Source organism: Nicotiana sylvestris, chromosome 2 (genome assembly GCF_000393655.2).
Source record: "Nicotiana sylvestris chromosome 2, ASM39365v2, whole genome shotgun sequence".
In the NCBI taxonomy this organism is placed as follows: domain Eukaryota; kingdom Viridiplantae; phylum Streptophyta; class Magnoliopsida; order Solanales; family Solanaceae; genus Nicotiana; species Nicotiana sylvestris.
Window position 1 is genome coordinate 103,174,830 of NC_091058.1, and position 17,927 is coordinate 103,192,756.

The 17,927-nt window shown below is 36.1% G+C and overlaps 1 protein-coding gene across 1 annotated transcript; it reads left to right on the forward strand.

The window, feature by feature from the left end:
• The first annotated feature begins 6,531 nt into the window (after positions 1-6,531).
• LOC138885340 (uncharacterized) lies at positions 6,532-9,048 on the forward strand. Its single transcript, XM_070166281.1, has 2 exons — positions 6,532-7,742; positions 8,073-9,048. The coding sequence occupies exons 1-2, from the start codon at positions 6,532-6,534 to the stop codon at positions 9,046-9,048; spliced, it is 2,187 nt and encodes a 728-aa protein (XP_070022382.1).
• The last annotated feature ends 8,879 nt before the right edge of the window (positions 9,049-17,927 follow it).

Consider the following 17,927-nt stretch of genomic DNA (forward strand, 5'->3'; position numbering starts at 1 on the left):
TTCCAGCTGGTTTGATGTGTACCCTACTTATGATACAGAGTTGAGGGCGGGACCCTCATAATTTTGTGTGATTGATATGTTGAGACCGGGCTGTGTACCGCGGTGGAAGTTATATCTGTATGAGATCCTTGTGATTCTTTTATATGCTTTAATTCTTTCTTGTTAGATTGTTTTGTAGATTAGTATTTATAGAAAATTTTGTGCTTGTCGGGCTTGTTTGAGAGTTCCCTTATGTGTTTCCTTTTCCATATTCAGTCATTTTTGTTTTATACTTCTTGAGTTTTAGCTTGTAGGGTGTGTGCCCGTTGATATTAACTATTTTTTGGTGATTCGGGTGGTTAGTTATGTGGCTTTCGTGGTTATTGTATCATCGCTAGTGTTGCGGAGGTTTGAAACTAGTAAATAGAAAATTCAATCATATCAAGAACATCTTCTTACTCAGTGAATATAAGGACCTAAGAACTCAAAAAGGCCAACTTTCGACAAATAAGTCCGAACACGCACTCGTCACCTCGCGTACACGGACTACAATCAACATAGAAGACTCAAATCCTAAGGGGAAGTCCCCCAACACAAGGTTAGATAAGATACTTACCTTAAAGACAACAAGCCTATACTCTAAAATGCACTTCTATGGTGAAAAGACCTTCGGACGGCTCAAATCTAACCAAACTAACTTCAAAGTACAAATAAAACACATAAGAAACTATTCTGGATCATAAAGTCTCAATCTTTAATAAAATCCAAAAATCGGTCCAAAAGTAGACCCCCGGGCCCGCACCTCTGAACCCGATAAATTTTACAAAAATCAAATACTCACTCCGATACGAGTTCAACCATACAAAATTTATTAAATTCCGATACCATTTGGTCCCTCAAATCACGATTTTTCATTTTAGAAATTTTCTTTCAAAACCAACATTTTCCTCAACTCAAAACACAAATTAAATGATGAAAATGAAGATAAATTATGGAATATGTTAGATTTTAGGTAAAGAACACTTACTCAATTGATTTGTGTGAAAAACCCTCAAAGAATCGCTCAAAACCGAGCTCCACAAGTCAAGATATGAATAAAATGGTCTAACCTCGATTTTGGAATATATTCTGTCTGCCTAGGCATTTGTGCATCACGAACATGGAGGGAGGATCGCGTTCGTGAAGAAGAAAAATGAAGGTTGCCCAGGTTGCTCATCGCAAACGCGATAATGAGCTCGCAAACGCGGAGAAAAAGAGCAAGAACCTACGCGAACGCGTAGGGAAGGACGCGAACACGAAGAAGGAAAATGCAGGGCTTCGCTACCACGAATGCGAAGAAGGATTTCGAGATGGTCAGCAACAAAGCATCGCGAACGTGAAAGGCTGTTCGCGATCGCGAAGGAGGATAGCAGAATAAAAAAATTGCAGTTCCAAAAATGGAAAAAATGACCCGTAGCCCACTCGGAACACACCCTAGACCCCCCGGGACCCCGTCTAAACACACAAACAAGTCATATAACCTAACACAGACTCGCTCGAGGTCTCAAATCTCATCAAACAATGCCAAAACTACGAATCACACCATGATTCGAACTTAGGAACTTTCAAATCTTCCAACTTTCAAAACTCGCACTGAAACCTATCGAATCAACCCGAAATGACGCCAAATTTTGCGGACAAGTCCAAAATGACATAACGGAGCTGCTCCAACTCTCGGAATCGCATTCCGACCCTGATAACACAAAAGTCAACTATGGGTCAAACTTCTCCATTTTCCAAACTTCAACTTTTCCAACTTTCACAGAAATGCCTCAATTTACCCTACGGACCTCCAAATCTGAATCCAGGCGCACGCCTAAGACCCAAATCACAATACGAAGCTGTTAAAATCACCCAAAACCCATTTCGGAGCCGTTTACTCAAAAGTCCAATTCCAATCGAATTCTCAGGGTTTAAGTTTCCAAAATTAGAATCCTTCTTCCAATTCGACTCTGAATCCCCCGGTAACTGAATTCAACCATGCACGCAAGTCGATATACATAATATGAAGTTGTTCAAGACCTTACGCCGCTGAACGAAGCTTAAATTCTCAAAACGACTGATCGAGTCATTATAGAGAGATATGCTCAGTTAAACAATGAAACTAAATTCTAGATACTATGTTAGTATATTTAGGAAGGCATAAAAATAGTTTTTCATTTAGGAAATAAAAATTCTAAATGGCATACATGATTAATGGTTAGACGACTGCAATAATTTCAAAGGACATTTTTATCAAATGAATCTAATTAACTCGGTACATGCTTAAACATATTGTTTTTCTCTTGAATGTCATTTAGAATAGCTAGATATAAAAGTAAATACTCTTTCGGTCAGTACTTCCATTGTCAAATTTTACTAAGTTAGGTTAGGTAATGGCTTTTAATGAAAGTCTTTATCTTGCGTTTGGGAAATTTAAGAACTATTAATAAAGTTATTGATATAAGTAATTTGTTTTATTCCGCTCATCATTTTTACTATTCAACATCATTAAATCATATGCTTGATTACCTTTTTTTATTTTAAAACTGCAATTTAGTTATTATATAGGCAAGTTCATAACATAGATATTAGAAAAATGAGAAAAAAACGATATTAAGAAAAATTTAGAAGAAATATAAAAATTGATAATATAGAGGTTAATAAGCATTTAAAAAATTAATTAGAAAGTGAGGGGGAGAATGATAATTGTTCAAATGTTGGGGGGGGGGGGGAATTGATTTTTAAAGCAGAGTTAGTAAGATGTAAATGATTTTCACCCAGAAAGAAAAGAAGACTTTTGAAATTTATAAAATAACCTTAAGCTATTTTTGTGGTTACAAATCATCTCATTAAGAGTAAAAAAGAAATTTTATAATTAAATTATTTTAAATATAAAAATGCATCTTTTTAGGGCTATATTGGACTGCATCAAAGATTAAACTCTCTTAAATTGAGAATTGCATTAAATTATTTTGAAGGGAAATAACTTTTTCCTCAGGATTTAGTTCAAATACTTTTGTAGAACCTAAAGTGTCTTTTTTGACTCACCCTTAGCTCCATATTCATCGCCAACAAAGGCTGATTTCCACCTTTTGCATTTGGTATTTCAATTGGGTTAGTAGCAACCATGAGTAGATTCAGAAATTCGTTTACCTTCATATGATATTTGCACCAGATTAATATTGTTGCTTAATTCCAAGTGTAAAGTTAATTTGTTTTGGAAAAAGATCTGCAGTTTGACAAAAAAAAAAAAGAATATAACGTCTTTACTCTTAAAAGCTATCTTCATTTCTTAATATCTATTTATAAGACACAACATAGAGAGGCAAATAGTAGTAGAAGAGAATTGAACAAACTATAACACATTACGTCTAATCTGGGTTAATATGAAAAGGAGTTCAATAAATATTTACAGAAGAAAGTTGGTTACACTTAATTATTAGAAAATGCTTTTGTCAGTTCTAATTCATTTATCAGACCATGCTGCTAACTCCATAACCCTACTCATAAAATTACTAAAAGGAAAAACAAGTGAATTCTTAAAAGAACCACCAAAGATGCTACCATTTGTTTAACAACAATAATGGCCGCAAGGCTGAGAATATTTTTTGCAATGCATATAATAGATCACTTGCAACAATAGATAGAAAAACATATTTTGGGTAAATTTTTAAAGGTGTACATTGACTAATTTGTCTATTACAAGAAAAGTGGACAAATATACGAGCAGACAACGTTTTAATATAATGCATGGTACAAGTCTTAGAGCATAAATTTTGAAAAGTAAATAACATAGAGAACTTTCAATCTAAACTAAAAATGTTCGTTTCATGCTATTTGGTGAATATAGCCAATTATGTCGACCTTTTAAAATGCTAAGATTTTTTTTTTGAATAGTATCAATATAGTGTTACACTATCGTCAAAGAAAAAATAATTAAACCAAGATATACATTTATACATTACTGCTCACATAACTGTTGGATCCGGGCTTAGCCCGGGCATAACCGCACTAGTTAAAAGTAGATGAGGTACTTGTTGCACTGTCAAACTGTAACATTGAACTTTTTCTATTTTTTTAAAACTTTTTTTCCGAAAAAAATCTAGTACTTTTTAATCACCCGGCACTCGCGTTCCTCCTCTTTACCTTGTCACAAACGATGTTTTTGCCTCTTTCTCTTCCTGTATCTCTCTGTTTTCAATTCAATGATCCATTTACTTTCAATTCTTCGCTATAGGTAATCCCTTATCTTCTTTTTGGGCCTTAAATTTCTCTGATCTCTCGCTCTCGCAACACTGCGCTTTGGTTTCTCTTTCTAGTGTTTTAAGCAATGGCGGCTCCATAAAATTAGTGGCCTAAAACGAAATTTAATAAGAGACTTTATATTTTTTTATTAGTATAAATACACACACATGCAGAAAAAAGATAGTGTTGCCATTTTTTCATACTTGTTATTTATAGTATAACATGCTTAAATGATAAAACATTTAACCTCACATAGTAGTATTATCATTTATATTAGTAAGAGGTAATTTAAATAAATTGGATGTAAGACATGTTTTTTCAATATGTTACATTTGATATTGTTGTAAAAAATATAGTTACTAATATGAAGATCTAAGTAATTTAATTCAAAGTTCTAAAATATTTTTAATATTAAAGAGCAGATAGTCTTTCTTTCTTTATTTCTTTCTTTTGTCCAAGGATTGTTTTTTGTAAACTTTAATATTGTCTTACTTGAAATAAAATCATAAAATCCATTATTAAAAAATTTTGGGGACTTAAATTAAAGCTTTACTAGTTTCCTAATCGAGCCACATGTCCACCTCTCTGCTATTCTCAATCAAATTTTACAGAGTCTCAATTAAGATAAGACAACAATCAGTGGATGTGTTATTTGGTTACCAAATGTGAATGAAGTTGGTTGAATAACACGTTCATTTGCATTGCAGTGGTCTATAAATAATTGTTGATCATTAATGAGGGCGGCTTACGGAACTGGTGGCTTAAACCTAAAATGTATTAAAAGACCCTGAAATTTCTTTCATAAAATTCATATAATATTGAGACAAAAAAAGTGGTGAGAGAACAACGTATAATATGGGGATTAGGCATAAGTCATATGGTATTGAACTCCCTATAAAAAAATATAGCATTAAATGATTTGGTAAAAGGATTGAGCCTATTATTGATCGTGTTTTGAACCTTATGATACTTGTCTCTGGATTTCTAAGTTAACAAAAATTAGACACAAAAGAACTTGCTTACTGATATGTGGATCAATCAAATATGAAAAAAAGAAATAGCTAATTTAGAGAATTTGATTTTAAAATTAGAAAGTAAAATAATAAAAAATATGAAAAAACAAAGAAGGAAAGAAAAATAGAATTGATGAGAAGATCAATACTATTATTTAATTTAGTGAGATAAATTTTTTATCCTATTAACTCATTCAATCCTACCAAATGTTAAATAAATATTAGAATTTAAAATATCTTATCAATAATTGTATAAATATAAATTACATATATTATATAATGATATAGTAGTACTTTATATTTTTGGGGCCTTAAATTTGGGGGCCTAAGTAAGAGCTTCACTTGCCTTACCGTAGAGCTGCCCTTGGTTCTGTTTTACGATTCTAAAAGTCTAAAAGAAGCCTCTTTCCAATTCAACTCAATTCATTGTAATAGTTGTTAGTTGTTAATCATTAGCTGTTGGCTGTTAGTTAGTTACAATTCACGTGACTAGCACGCGCGCAGGAATAAGCAACTGTTGGGATCCAAAAGTTAGTTATAACTAACTTTCCTACCTTTTCTATATAGGGGATATTTTTCCCATTTTGGAGGAATTATCAGATAGTTTGGAATAAAATCTCTCTTTTCTCTCGTCTATTTCTCATCCCTGTTTTCTAGAACTCTGTTGAGTTCTGCTCGAGCAAGCTGTTCAAGAGCAATTCTTCTCATTTTCTCTTTAGGTGAGCTCATCTTCTTTCTATTTTCGGTCTAATCTACAGAGGTCGTAACATTGGTATCAGAGCATCGTCCCTTGGATATGTGAATATGGGCGATCACAACACTCGAATGCATGAGTTGAGGAAGGAAGTCGATAGCCTCAAGGGCTCGATCGAAGTAGTTACATCTTTTGTATCAGAACTACAGAAATCTGTGGACAATCGAGTAGCTCAGGCTATGGATGAAATTAAGAAGTTGATAGTGGGGAATTTGCAACTGGAGTTCAAAACCATGAGGAACCTGTGGAAAATGAAAGGCCAGATGTGGTAGGCCATCATCCTAGAGGCCATCAACATCCTAATCGTGAGTACCACACTGAATTTCCTGTTTTCGATGGGGTAGGGTTGAAGGATTGGTTGTACAAATGTGAGGAGATCTTTGTGTACGAGGAAATACCTGAGGATTCTAAGGTGCGAGCCGTTTCGTGCAAGCTGGAAGGCAGAGCACTACAATGGCATCAATCTTACATGAAGCACATGATGACTAGAGATTGGCCTCGTTGGGGTGAGTATGTAGCATGCTTATACGCCGGATTGGATCTGAACTTTTTGATGATCCCATGGGAGATCTCAAGGATCTAAGACAGGTAAGTTCAGTACAAGACTATGTTGATTTGTTTGATGAACTGCTAACTAGGGTGGAATTATCAGAAGAATATGTTGTTAGTTGCTTTATTAGGGGATTGAAACCAGAAATTGGGTTTCCCGTTAAAATGTTAGCACCTAGGACTTTAGCTAAGGCAATTAGTCTAGCTAAAATTCAGGAACAGACCTTGGTAGTACAGAAGCAAGTTTTTATGACCACCACAGTCCCATCCTATTCAACCAAAAACCTCCAAAAACTCCTTTCTAACTTTCAATTTTCTCAACCTTATGCCCCTACCAAATTCACCCAACCTTCCAATAAAACACCACATAACCATACCCCATCCCTAAAACCTACCTACAGAAATGCCAAGAGATTGACTCCTGCTGAAATGGAGGAGAGAAGGAGTAAAGGCCTATGTTACAATTGTGATGAGAAGTATAGCTTTGGGCATGTATGTAAGAATAAGAGGCAATTGTTTTCTATGAAGGCGGAGGAAGGAATAGAAGAGGTGGAGTTGGAAGAGGAAGTGATGTTTGATCCAGCACAATTGTTAACAATGATAGGCCAAGGGTTAGAGACTGATGCTGAGGGATCCATTTTACCTCATGTCTCAGTCCATGCCATAAATGGATTACATGACTTCAGAACTATGAGGGTAGCTGTATCAGTTAAGGGCAAGGCTGTACAGGTTCTAATTGATACTGGTAGCACCCACAATTTTTTGGACCTTAACATTGTCAAGAAGTTGGGATGTGTCTTGACATCTATATCTCCTTTTGATGTATCTGTTGCTGATGGAAAAAGGATGCAAAGTAATTATATCTGTAAGAAGTTGGTTTGGAAAATGCAGGGTGTTTCTTTTGATTCTGATATGTTGGTGCTACCAATAGGGGATTGTAGTATGGTTTTGGGAATCCAATGGCTAATCACACTAGGTGACATTATGTGGAATTTCAAGAAACTTCGAATGGAATTCAGCATCATGGGACATAAAGTATCATTGAGAGAGATCCAACCTCCTGCAACTAAGATGATTCCACATACCAGCATGAACAAACTACTAGCCAAGCCTGCAAAATTGTGTATGAGCTTCTTTACATTGTGGGGTTATTCTTGGAAAGTCAGCAACAAGGAGTGGAGGTTAGCTTCTTTACATTGTAAGGGTTGCCAAAGGAACCAAGTATGAGCTGGAATCTGCAAGTTATATTGCAAAAGTACAGTGATTTGTTTGAGGAACCAACACAACTCCCTCCCTCTAGATCACATGACCACAGGATTACCTTGAAGGAAGGGAGACCCTATCAACATCAGGCCCTACTGGTATCCTAATATTCAGAAAAATGAGATTGAGAAGATGGTGAATGAAATGCTAGCTTTTGGTATTATCAGGCCCAGTACTAGCCCCTATTCTTCTCCTATTGTGATGGTAAAGAAGAAGGATGGATCATGACGATTATGTGTGGATTACAGGGAACTAAACAGCTGCACAGTAAAGGATAAATTCCCTATCCCTGTGATTAAAGAATTGCTGGATGAGCTACATGGTGCCAAATACTTCTCTAAGCTAGATTTAAGGTCAGGTTACCATCAAATTAGAATGTTTGAACCAGACATTCCTAAAACTGCATTTAGAACTCATTATGACCATTATGAATTCTTGGTTATGCCTTTTGGATTAACAAATGCTCCCTCTATTTTTCAAAGCCTAATGAACCAGATCTTTCATGATTATCTCAGAAAATTTATCCTAGTCTTTTTTGATGACATCTTGATATATAATCAGAACTGGGAGGATCATTTGTTACATTTGGAGGAAGCTTTCAAGGTCCTTAGGATCCATACTTTGTACATTAAACAAAGTAAATGTGCTTTTGGGGTCACACAGATTGACTATGTAGGTCACATCATTTCTGAGCATGGTGTAGCTATGGACCAGCACAAGGTTCAGGGAGTGTTAGATTGGCCATTACCTACCTCTATTAAGGGGATAAAAGGGTTCCTAGGATTGATAGGCTACTATAGGAGGTTCATCAAGGGATATGGAATCATTGTTAGGCCTCTCAATGATCTGCTCAAAAAGGGTAACTTTCAGTGGAACCCTACAACAACTACTGCATTCCAAGATCTGAAACTAGCTATCACTTCAGCTCTTGTGTTAGCTCTTCCAGATTTTTCAAAAGAATTCACAGTGGAAACTGATGCTTCAGGTGGAGGAATTAGAGCTGTGTTGGCACAAGACAACAAGCCAATTGCTTTTTTCAGCAAGGGGTTATCAGACAAGAATAAAGCATTGTATGTCTATGAAAGGGAACTTTTGGCACTAGTTTTTGCTGTGCAAAAGTGGAGGCCATATCTGCTTGGCCCTTCATCATCAAAACCAACCATCACAGTCTCAAATACTTATTGGAGCAAAGAATTACCACTCCCAGTCAACAGAAGTGGCTAGTCAAACTACTTGGCTATGATTATTCTATAGCTTACAAGAAGGGCAAGGAGAACATTGTGGATGATGCTTTATCCAGAAAAGAAGAGTCCATCCAACTCTATAGCATCTTAGGTGTCAATTCAGATCTCTTAGACAAAGTAAAGCATCATGGAGGCAAGATCCTACACTTCAGCACATTATCCAATCCATTCAAGATGGACATGCTGACAAACCTTATTACAGGTTCCCCAATGGAGTCCTAAGCAGGAAGAACAAATTGTTGGTGGGAGTTGATGCTACAGTCAGAAACCAACTTATTTCCTTTTACCATGATAGCTTTATGGTGGCCACTCTGGCATCACAACAACTTTAAAAAGGCTCAAACAGGATTTTTAATGAAAAAAGATGAAGCAGGATGTCTATCCTTATATAAGAGCATGTGATGTATGTCAAAAATGAAAAAGTGACAATGCAGCCTATCCTGGTCTCGTTCAGCCTCTCCCCATACCTGATAAGGTATGGTAAGATATCTCAATGGATTTTATTGAGGGACTCCCAAAAGCTGCTGGCAAGGAGGTGATCTTTGTGGTGGTTGATAGATTGAGCAAGGCTGCTCACTTCATGCCCCTTAAACACCCTTATACTGCCTTAGATGTAGCTCAGTTGTTCATGGATTAGGTATTCAAACTACATGGAATGCCTAAATCAATAATATCTGACAGAGATGTTGTCTTTACAAGCAAATTTTGGAAAGAGTTATTTCGATTGCAGAAGGTATCACTACTAACTTCCACTGGTTACCACCCTCAGACAGATGGTCAAACTGAGGTTGTTAACAGATGCTTGGAATGCTACCTTAGATGCATGACATTTGAAAAACTCAAGTCTTGGCCCCAATGATTACCTTTAGCTGAATGGTGGTACAACATAACTTATCATTCCAGCATAAACATGACTCCATATGAAGCAGTTTATGGCCAAAAACCTCCTCCCTTGCTCCCTTACATGAGTTTTGATTCTTAGCTGGATGTGGTCGACAGGAGTCTTCAAGCTAGAGAAGCCACTATGCGATTGTTGAAGTTTCAATTGGAGAAGGCTCAAAATAGAATGAAGGTTCAAGCTGATAAACACAGAACTGACAGGACATATTCCATTGGTGATTGGGTTTATGTTAAACTATAGCCTTACAGACAACTATCTCTTAAACAACATGGGTTTCAAAAGCTCTCCTCCAAATATTTTGGCCCTTTCCAAATTCTTTCTAGGGTGGGATCTGTAGCTTACACCTTGGACCTCTCTGCTGGTACCAAGATCCACTCTACTTTCCACATCTCCCAGCTGAAGAGGAAGATAGGATCTCACTCAGCCTCAGTCACTTTACCTGTAGTACTCTCAGAGGATGGTCATGTCTTGCTAGAACCTGAAGCCATACTTGATCGACGGATGATTCAGAAGAATGGGAGAGTTGTTTCCCAAGTTTTAGTCAAGTGGTTTAACGCAACCCCGGAGGATAGCACATGGGAAGAATACCACGACCTCAAGCATCGATTTCCCCAATTCAATCCTTGAGGACAAGGATTATTTGAAGGGGGGAGTATTGTTACGATTCTAAAAGTCTAAAAGAAGCCTCTTTCCAATTCAACTCAATTCATTGTAATAGTTGTTAGTTGTTGATCATTAGCTGTTGGCTGTTAGTTAGTTACAATTCACGTGACTAGCACGCGCGCAGGAATAAGCAACTGTTGGGATCTAAAAGTTAGTTATAACTAACTTTCCCACCTTTTCTATATAGGGGATATTTTTCCCATTTTGGAGGAATTATCAGATAGTTTGGAATAAAATCTCTCTTTTCTCTCTTCTATTTCTCATCCCTGTTTTTCAGAACTCTATTGAGTTCTACTCGAGCAAGCTGTTCAAGAGCAATTCTTCTCATTTGCTCTTTAGGTGAGCTCATCTTCTTTCTCTTTTCGGTCTAATCTAGAGACGTCGTAACATTCTGAGTTTGCACTCGTGAAGAATCATAAAATTTCTACTTAGTTGTAGGGTTTTTGAGATCACTGTACGGTAAAGGGATTTTTCCTCTAGTTTCAAGCTGAGTTCTTGCAATTGGTTTCCCTCAAGGTTTGAGCTCTTTTTATAGTTAATTCGCGCTTATTGTTTAATGACGACTTATATCTCAAATTTTAATAAATAATAATTAATTGACGGCTTAATTTGGTAGATAATATAGCATAATAGTAGTATTTATATTCCTGAAGATTTTTGTTCTAGAGTGCATCCATGAGAGAGAACGGTCAGTTAAGGTGGGAATGAGACGAGGAATAGAGGAGTAAAAAAGATGCAATAAATTTGCTTGAAAGGCAATACCCATCCGAGAGTAAAAAAGCTCCTTTTCTACTCTTTTTTTTTTGCTTTATTACCTCAGATGTTTTTCACTTTTAATGAACTTTTATTTTTAGGATCATAAGTAACACAGTTCTTTAGAGTAATAGTTCTTCAATCCCTCATTATTATTTCATTTGATCGGTAAAGGATCTCACTTTTGATGAACTTTTATTTCGGATCATTAGGAAAACAGTTCTTTTAGAAGTACTTCCTCAACCCCTCATTAGATTTTCAGTTTGATAAGTGAAGGTCTTCAGTGTCTTCACTATCCTATCTTGTCCCCTTTGGTTCACTTGACCCATTTCTTTACATGCCGAACTTTCCTTTTGTGAAAGATCAAGCTGTTATAAAGATATAGCCATTCATATTAATTGTATTTTGTTATTCAAGTAACTCTTCACTCTTTTCACAGCGGTAAGGGCGTAGTGTGATGTATGAATTAGGCCCGCATCATGAATTCCTACCTTGCCGTAGATAGAAGCCATATTTAAGTGGAGAAGTGTAGAGGGATGGGTCCAATATCTATCGAGTTTTGAACTATGCTCTTAGCCTTCGGGATTTCTCTTATAAAAGAAAGTTCAACTTCCGGCTAAATGAATGCCTATATTCTCTTCCTCCCCAAAAAAAAAAGTTTCAACTTCGTAATATTTGGAATTCTTTATTTTTTTTTACGTGTTTATGCATCAGTGTCCTAAGCAACAGAGTTAAATGTGAACTCTGGATGGGAGCATAAGGTAAACCCATAACTCGTGAACAAAACAACAACAACAAACTCAGTGTAATTCCACAAGTGAGGTCTGACAGGATAGTGTGTACATGAACAATATCATGTACGTAATGTCTCCAAGGGTTAATTCATGGACCTCCCTTATCGTTCGAGGTTAGGTCAGTTTCCTCGAGTTCTCAAAATTATATTTATGCTTTAGTTCCTCTTTCATAGATGGTTTTGCTCATGTAGACATAATTATCCTTATTTGGAATTCAAGGGTGTGACCTAGTGATTAGTGAAGTAGGTTGATAACCATGAGGCCTCGAGTTCATCCCAGCAAAGGTAAAATTACTAGGTGATTTCTTTCCATATGTCCAAGTCTTGGTAGATAGAGTTACCCGATACCTGTGCTAGCGGGATGTAGCAGGTATCTCATGAAATTAGGCGAGGTGTATCTAAACTAGCCTGGATACCACAGTCGTCAAAATAAAAGTATTACCTTTATTTTCCTTCTCACTTCACATATACGGTCATTCATAAACAACCTCTTTCCTTCAAAAGTGACCATGTTGCAAATACCACCTCTTTTGCTTAAATTTTATTTTGTAACATTTGAAAGCGCATAATTAAATCCTAAGATTTTTGTATGTGTGTGTGTGATTTAGTTAATTTTGACTTTCTAATTAAGTCGCCTCTATTAACAAAGATTTTGCATTGCCAAACATGTAATACATAATAATGAAGTTAATGTGTATCATTTGTTTGAATTTGAGGTCCTATGATTTATAGAATGATTTATTTGATATGCTTTTGCATAGTAAATTGTTTCCTTACCATTATATTCACTTAGTTGACCGTCAAGTTATGTTTTATCACATCGTCCATATTACTTATTTACTATTTTGAATTTTTTAATATATCAGTTCAGGTACGAACATAACTAAACTAGAATATGGGAAATTGCCTCAATGGACTATATTTTCTTTAGATATACAAAGTTGGGATGGTATTTATGTTGCAGCTGTTAGTTCTATTTCACAAAAACTAACAGGAGGATATAACTTGTTAATTTTGAAATAGTTCAGACACTTTTTTTTTTTGCTCCTCAATGTGGTAGCATGAAGATGTAGTTTAGTGATCACGCCCAACTCCAGTCCTAAAAAGGATAGACGGTCACTGCAAATATAATCCGGTCTAAAAGTTTGGAGTCGAATACTACAGAGAACTAAGGCTTAGCTATATCTATTTAATATCACTAAAAAGACAAGTTTGAACAATTTTCTAAATTGTAAAGATCGAGATTTATATTTCTAACTAATTAACTAGCAAATACTAGAAAGCGGTAAAATTATCAACTAACGAGACAAAGTGTTGGAGACTAAATTAAGGAGGTCTAGTTATGATTTCCCCAATTGTCGGAATCCTTCTAGCTATATTCCCTACAATTTTGCCTATGTATTCTCTACTGATCGTGAGCATTTTAAGTGCCGTAATTCTCTCTCGAGCAACTACAACAATTTACTAGACATATTCTCTCGAACTACGCTAGTTAGCTTTATCTAACCGCTCATTATGACCACGTCAAGGTTTTACTATTTCTAAACCTGCCTTTAAACCCGTTGTATTGATTTCTCACATACGTTAGGAGTGACGTTGTTCAACAACCACCTAAATATGTATCCTTTCTCAAGCAACACATAATAAATAGGCACACTCAATCTATGGCCATTCAATTAACAACAATAAACACGTAGTTGAACAAGTGGAGAAATCCAACGGCTCAATGATATAAAAACATAACAAGAATTTATCCTACAAAAGGTTCCATCAAAACCCAAGATAACAAATTAGCTATTCATAATAGTATGTAAAACTACAATACTAAAAGTCATAACCAACAATGAAAAATAGGAAGAGGGAGGAAAAACTCGTAGAAGAATTCCTCGCCTTGCTCCTATTGTGTCTCTGCCTCCTTAAGTCGAATCTGTGTCAAAAATATGTCCTCCCTCATCAAAATACCGTTTTCCATGTATATATACCAAGTAGGGTCGGGCCCAAACAATTATACTTTCTCCTACGCGAAAAAGGATTTCAGGTTTGGACGCTCACGGTCGCGGTCCGGGCGCGGTATTTTCCCAGTGCACTGCCTGATCAGTCCGCGTCTAGGTCAGCGGTTGCGAATTCGACCGCATTTTTCACCTTGTTTCGTTTGGAATTTGGAAAAACGTAAAACATGAAAGTTGTAGCCCTTTGAGTTAATTTCCAACTATATATTATATAGCCCAAATGGAGTTCGGAGCAAAAAGTTATGTCCATTTTACTAGACAGTGCGTAATATGCCTACTCGAATCTTCATTCGTTCTTAACTATCAAATTTGACCCCCGAACACGATCCTGACTTAATTCCTTGGGCTTTTACTCAGACTTCAAAACTCCAAATCACTTGAATTCATTCCATAACATCTATATAGCTCGGAATCACTCCTACAAGGCATAAAACACACAGTTAGTGCAAAATACTAGCGATTAAATCTCAAACTCAACTAAAGTACAGTAAATTAGAATGTAATAAGCGACTAAAATACGCAATTATAACCTACCATCATTTATCTTTGGACTATAATTAAAGAATGTTTTCCCATTCACTGGTTAGGTAATTAAGGAGTGCATTTGTTTAATATGGTAGTACAATGATAAAGCTCAAGATAATCTGAAGCCTTCAGAAGAAAGGGAAGATTTTTTTAATTTTAATTTAGTTTCTCCGAGTGCTAAGCGATTAGACAAACCTCTGTCTTCGTATAACCAAAATATGAATATATGAAGGAAGAAATTCTTTACTCGCTCAAGTAGTATATTTAAACTGAATAATAACCTCAGTCTCTTATATCTTGGAACATAGTGGTAAATTGTGTCATTTAAATACATTATACAACAATAACAAAAGGAGCATTGTTATCAGAGGCGGACACATACTTTAACGAGAGGGGTCACCGACAGCCGATAACTTCCGCAAAAAATTCATATATGATTGCAAATGTCTTCAAGAAATAGTTAAATATTAGCATATGTCCCCGTATCAATCTTTATGAGTAATGATAAATTTATATTGAATGTCATGGTGCCCCGCGATCACTGAATCCTGGGTCCGCCTCTGATTGTTATTTGCACTTAAATTTACAAAAAGTTTGAACAAAAGAGTTCTTATTTTGGGATTACTACTCAGTGGTGTTGTTCCATGTGCATGGGTGATAACTAACCTTCCTCAAGTCCAAAAAATGCCGATAACTTGTGTTTACTGCCACATTGTGCTGAAAGCTATGCATAAAGTTTCCTCTTTGGTGGGTGAGGTTAGATTAGATAAAGAAAACATATTCTACTTCTGACTTGTTTCCTCTCTTTGTGAAACTCCTAGAGCTGTTAGATGAAGGCAAAAAAAAATCTATTAGAGGGAATTAACTACTGAAATGTTGTGAAACATATTCTGCGGTGAGAGTAGGAGATATGTCTCAACTACGACTATCATTTGAAAGTAGAGTCAAGGATTTGGAATGACAATCTCCATGCTTATAAGTTCGAGTCTTTAGAAGACATTATACCTTGCTTTTCTCGACAAACGCGGAATTTTTTACCACCAGATTGTTTCCTTTGCTTTGTTTATCTTATTATCTTGTTACTGTTACTTCTTGTTATTACTGTCTCCTTTTTATATCTCCTTGAGCCGAGGGTCTATTGGAAACAACCTCTTCATGCTACTACGTAGGGTTAAGGTCTGTGTACACTCTACCCGCAAAATGATGAGCACAAGTCTAGAGTGTCTATGTTTCCTCTGCACTTTACCTGTTTCCATTTATGTGTCATTACCACCCACGACCCTCACTGGCTTTCTTGAGCATGCTGCATTTCTTGTGCACTTTACCTGCTTTCATTTATTTAAAAATTATTGTGGCCAATTTCATTGATAACAGATGGCAACCCCAGACAAGGGAAAGGAAGCAAAGATCGAGGAAACTAGGAAGAACTTGAGTTCATCTATAACTGCATTGAAGGAGTTTTGTAGGAAAAAGATTAGAAAGACTCTTGTTCAGTTTTTTCAATAAATTCATTATTGTATTTCTCCCCTCAGCCTAATATCTTGTAGGGAATGTACCCGAAGCTTGTATCATTGCTATATGCTATTCGGATTGGTCGTGTCTCAGTACGGGATGAAGAGAAGATTGAATTTAGCTGCCAACCCTAGTCAGCAAGCTGAAATTTTTTCTCAAGAAAAAATGGGATGAAGAGGAGTAAGTTTGCTAGCTTCTTTAATGAAGTCTTTGCAAATATTGTTCAAATTTGTCTCAATATTTTTTAAAATTGTCTTCGAGTTATAATTTTAAGACAAATTGTGTGTGAGTTAGCAGTGCAATTTTTTTCTTTTCATAATTTATGATATATATGTCATGTTGAACTGAAGGAGAAAAAGACTGGATGAGGCCAAGAGCCTAAGGTGCAATTCTTATTATGAACTTTTCTTTTTTTGAAACCGGTAAATTTGAATTCCTCAGCGCTGGAGACCATCAAAAAGAGTTGAACTGAAGACAGAAAGAGGAAAAGAAATACTTACAGTGATCTTAATAAATTTACAAAAGGATTTATAAAAGTAGAAAGACACTATACAGTTCTATGTGACTATCTGAATGGAATTGGATCTATCTTCAAAACACCCAGCATTCCTTTCTTTCCAAATAGTCCATCAATTACAATGACGGATAATCCTCCACCACTTTTTCTGGATCTTGCTACTTCTAATCCAACAACTTAGTAGATCTGCAGTATGCTCAGGCATACTGGCATAGCCAATTAGTCTTTGTCAGGTAGAAGAACAAAGACCAAAGTTGTGCTGTGAATTTGCAATGAAGAAAAAGATGGTTGTTGGTTTCATCTATTTCATTGCAAAGATAACATTTGGATACTATGATGCTTCCCTTTCTCTTCAATACTTCACGTGTTAAACAAGCTCTCTTTGCCACCAACCAAGTGAAACATTTCACCTTGGTTGGGGCTGGACACTTCCATATTTTTATCCAAAATTTTGGCTGCTCCCCAGTCTGCACCATGTCCTCCTTTTTATAAGCCTTGTTTACAGTGAATTGTTTACCATTATTGTTCCTCAAAGTGTCTGGAATTATAACCTAGTTACACTTATAAAGTTTATGTCGAAGACCAACATTGGAACTACTTTAACAGCAAGACAGTAACACAAATAAACCTTGTTTATACTCAGACGATTCATATACACGACTCACAGTGGAATAAACCTTGAACCAAATAAATAGAATGTTACTCACCATCTGATGATCTCTGTTTCCGATCGCGACCGTGAGGCGTGACCACGTTGTAAACATTTTCCAAGTGGTTGCGGGGAATGGTCGGAATGGGTGGTGTATTGAAAAAATTTGTATTTAAATATAAAGGTAACGTGTCGAATACATATCTAAACACATAGACTGGGCAAATGGTCAAAGAATTACAACTAGCCAAGAGGCACGAGTTGCAATAGATACGAGCAAATGGCAGAGGAAGAGGCACGGGCAGGAATACAAATAACCCAACACCCGTACCTATCTAAGTCATTTATGTCCGAGAATCAAAAGGAATGAATCTGACAATAGAAAAGAGTGCAGATACAGCATTTAATAGGCATTAAATGTGGAATACGTTAGAGAATTTGTATTGAATATAATGATTATGTAACGTAGCATTAAATGTCTTTAATTACTCATAATAGCCTCATTATGATTTGGGCAAAACGTATATCTCCAAGATA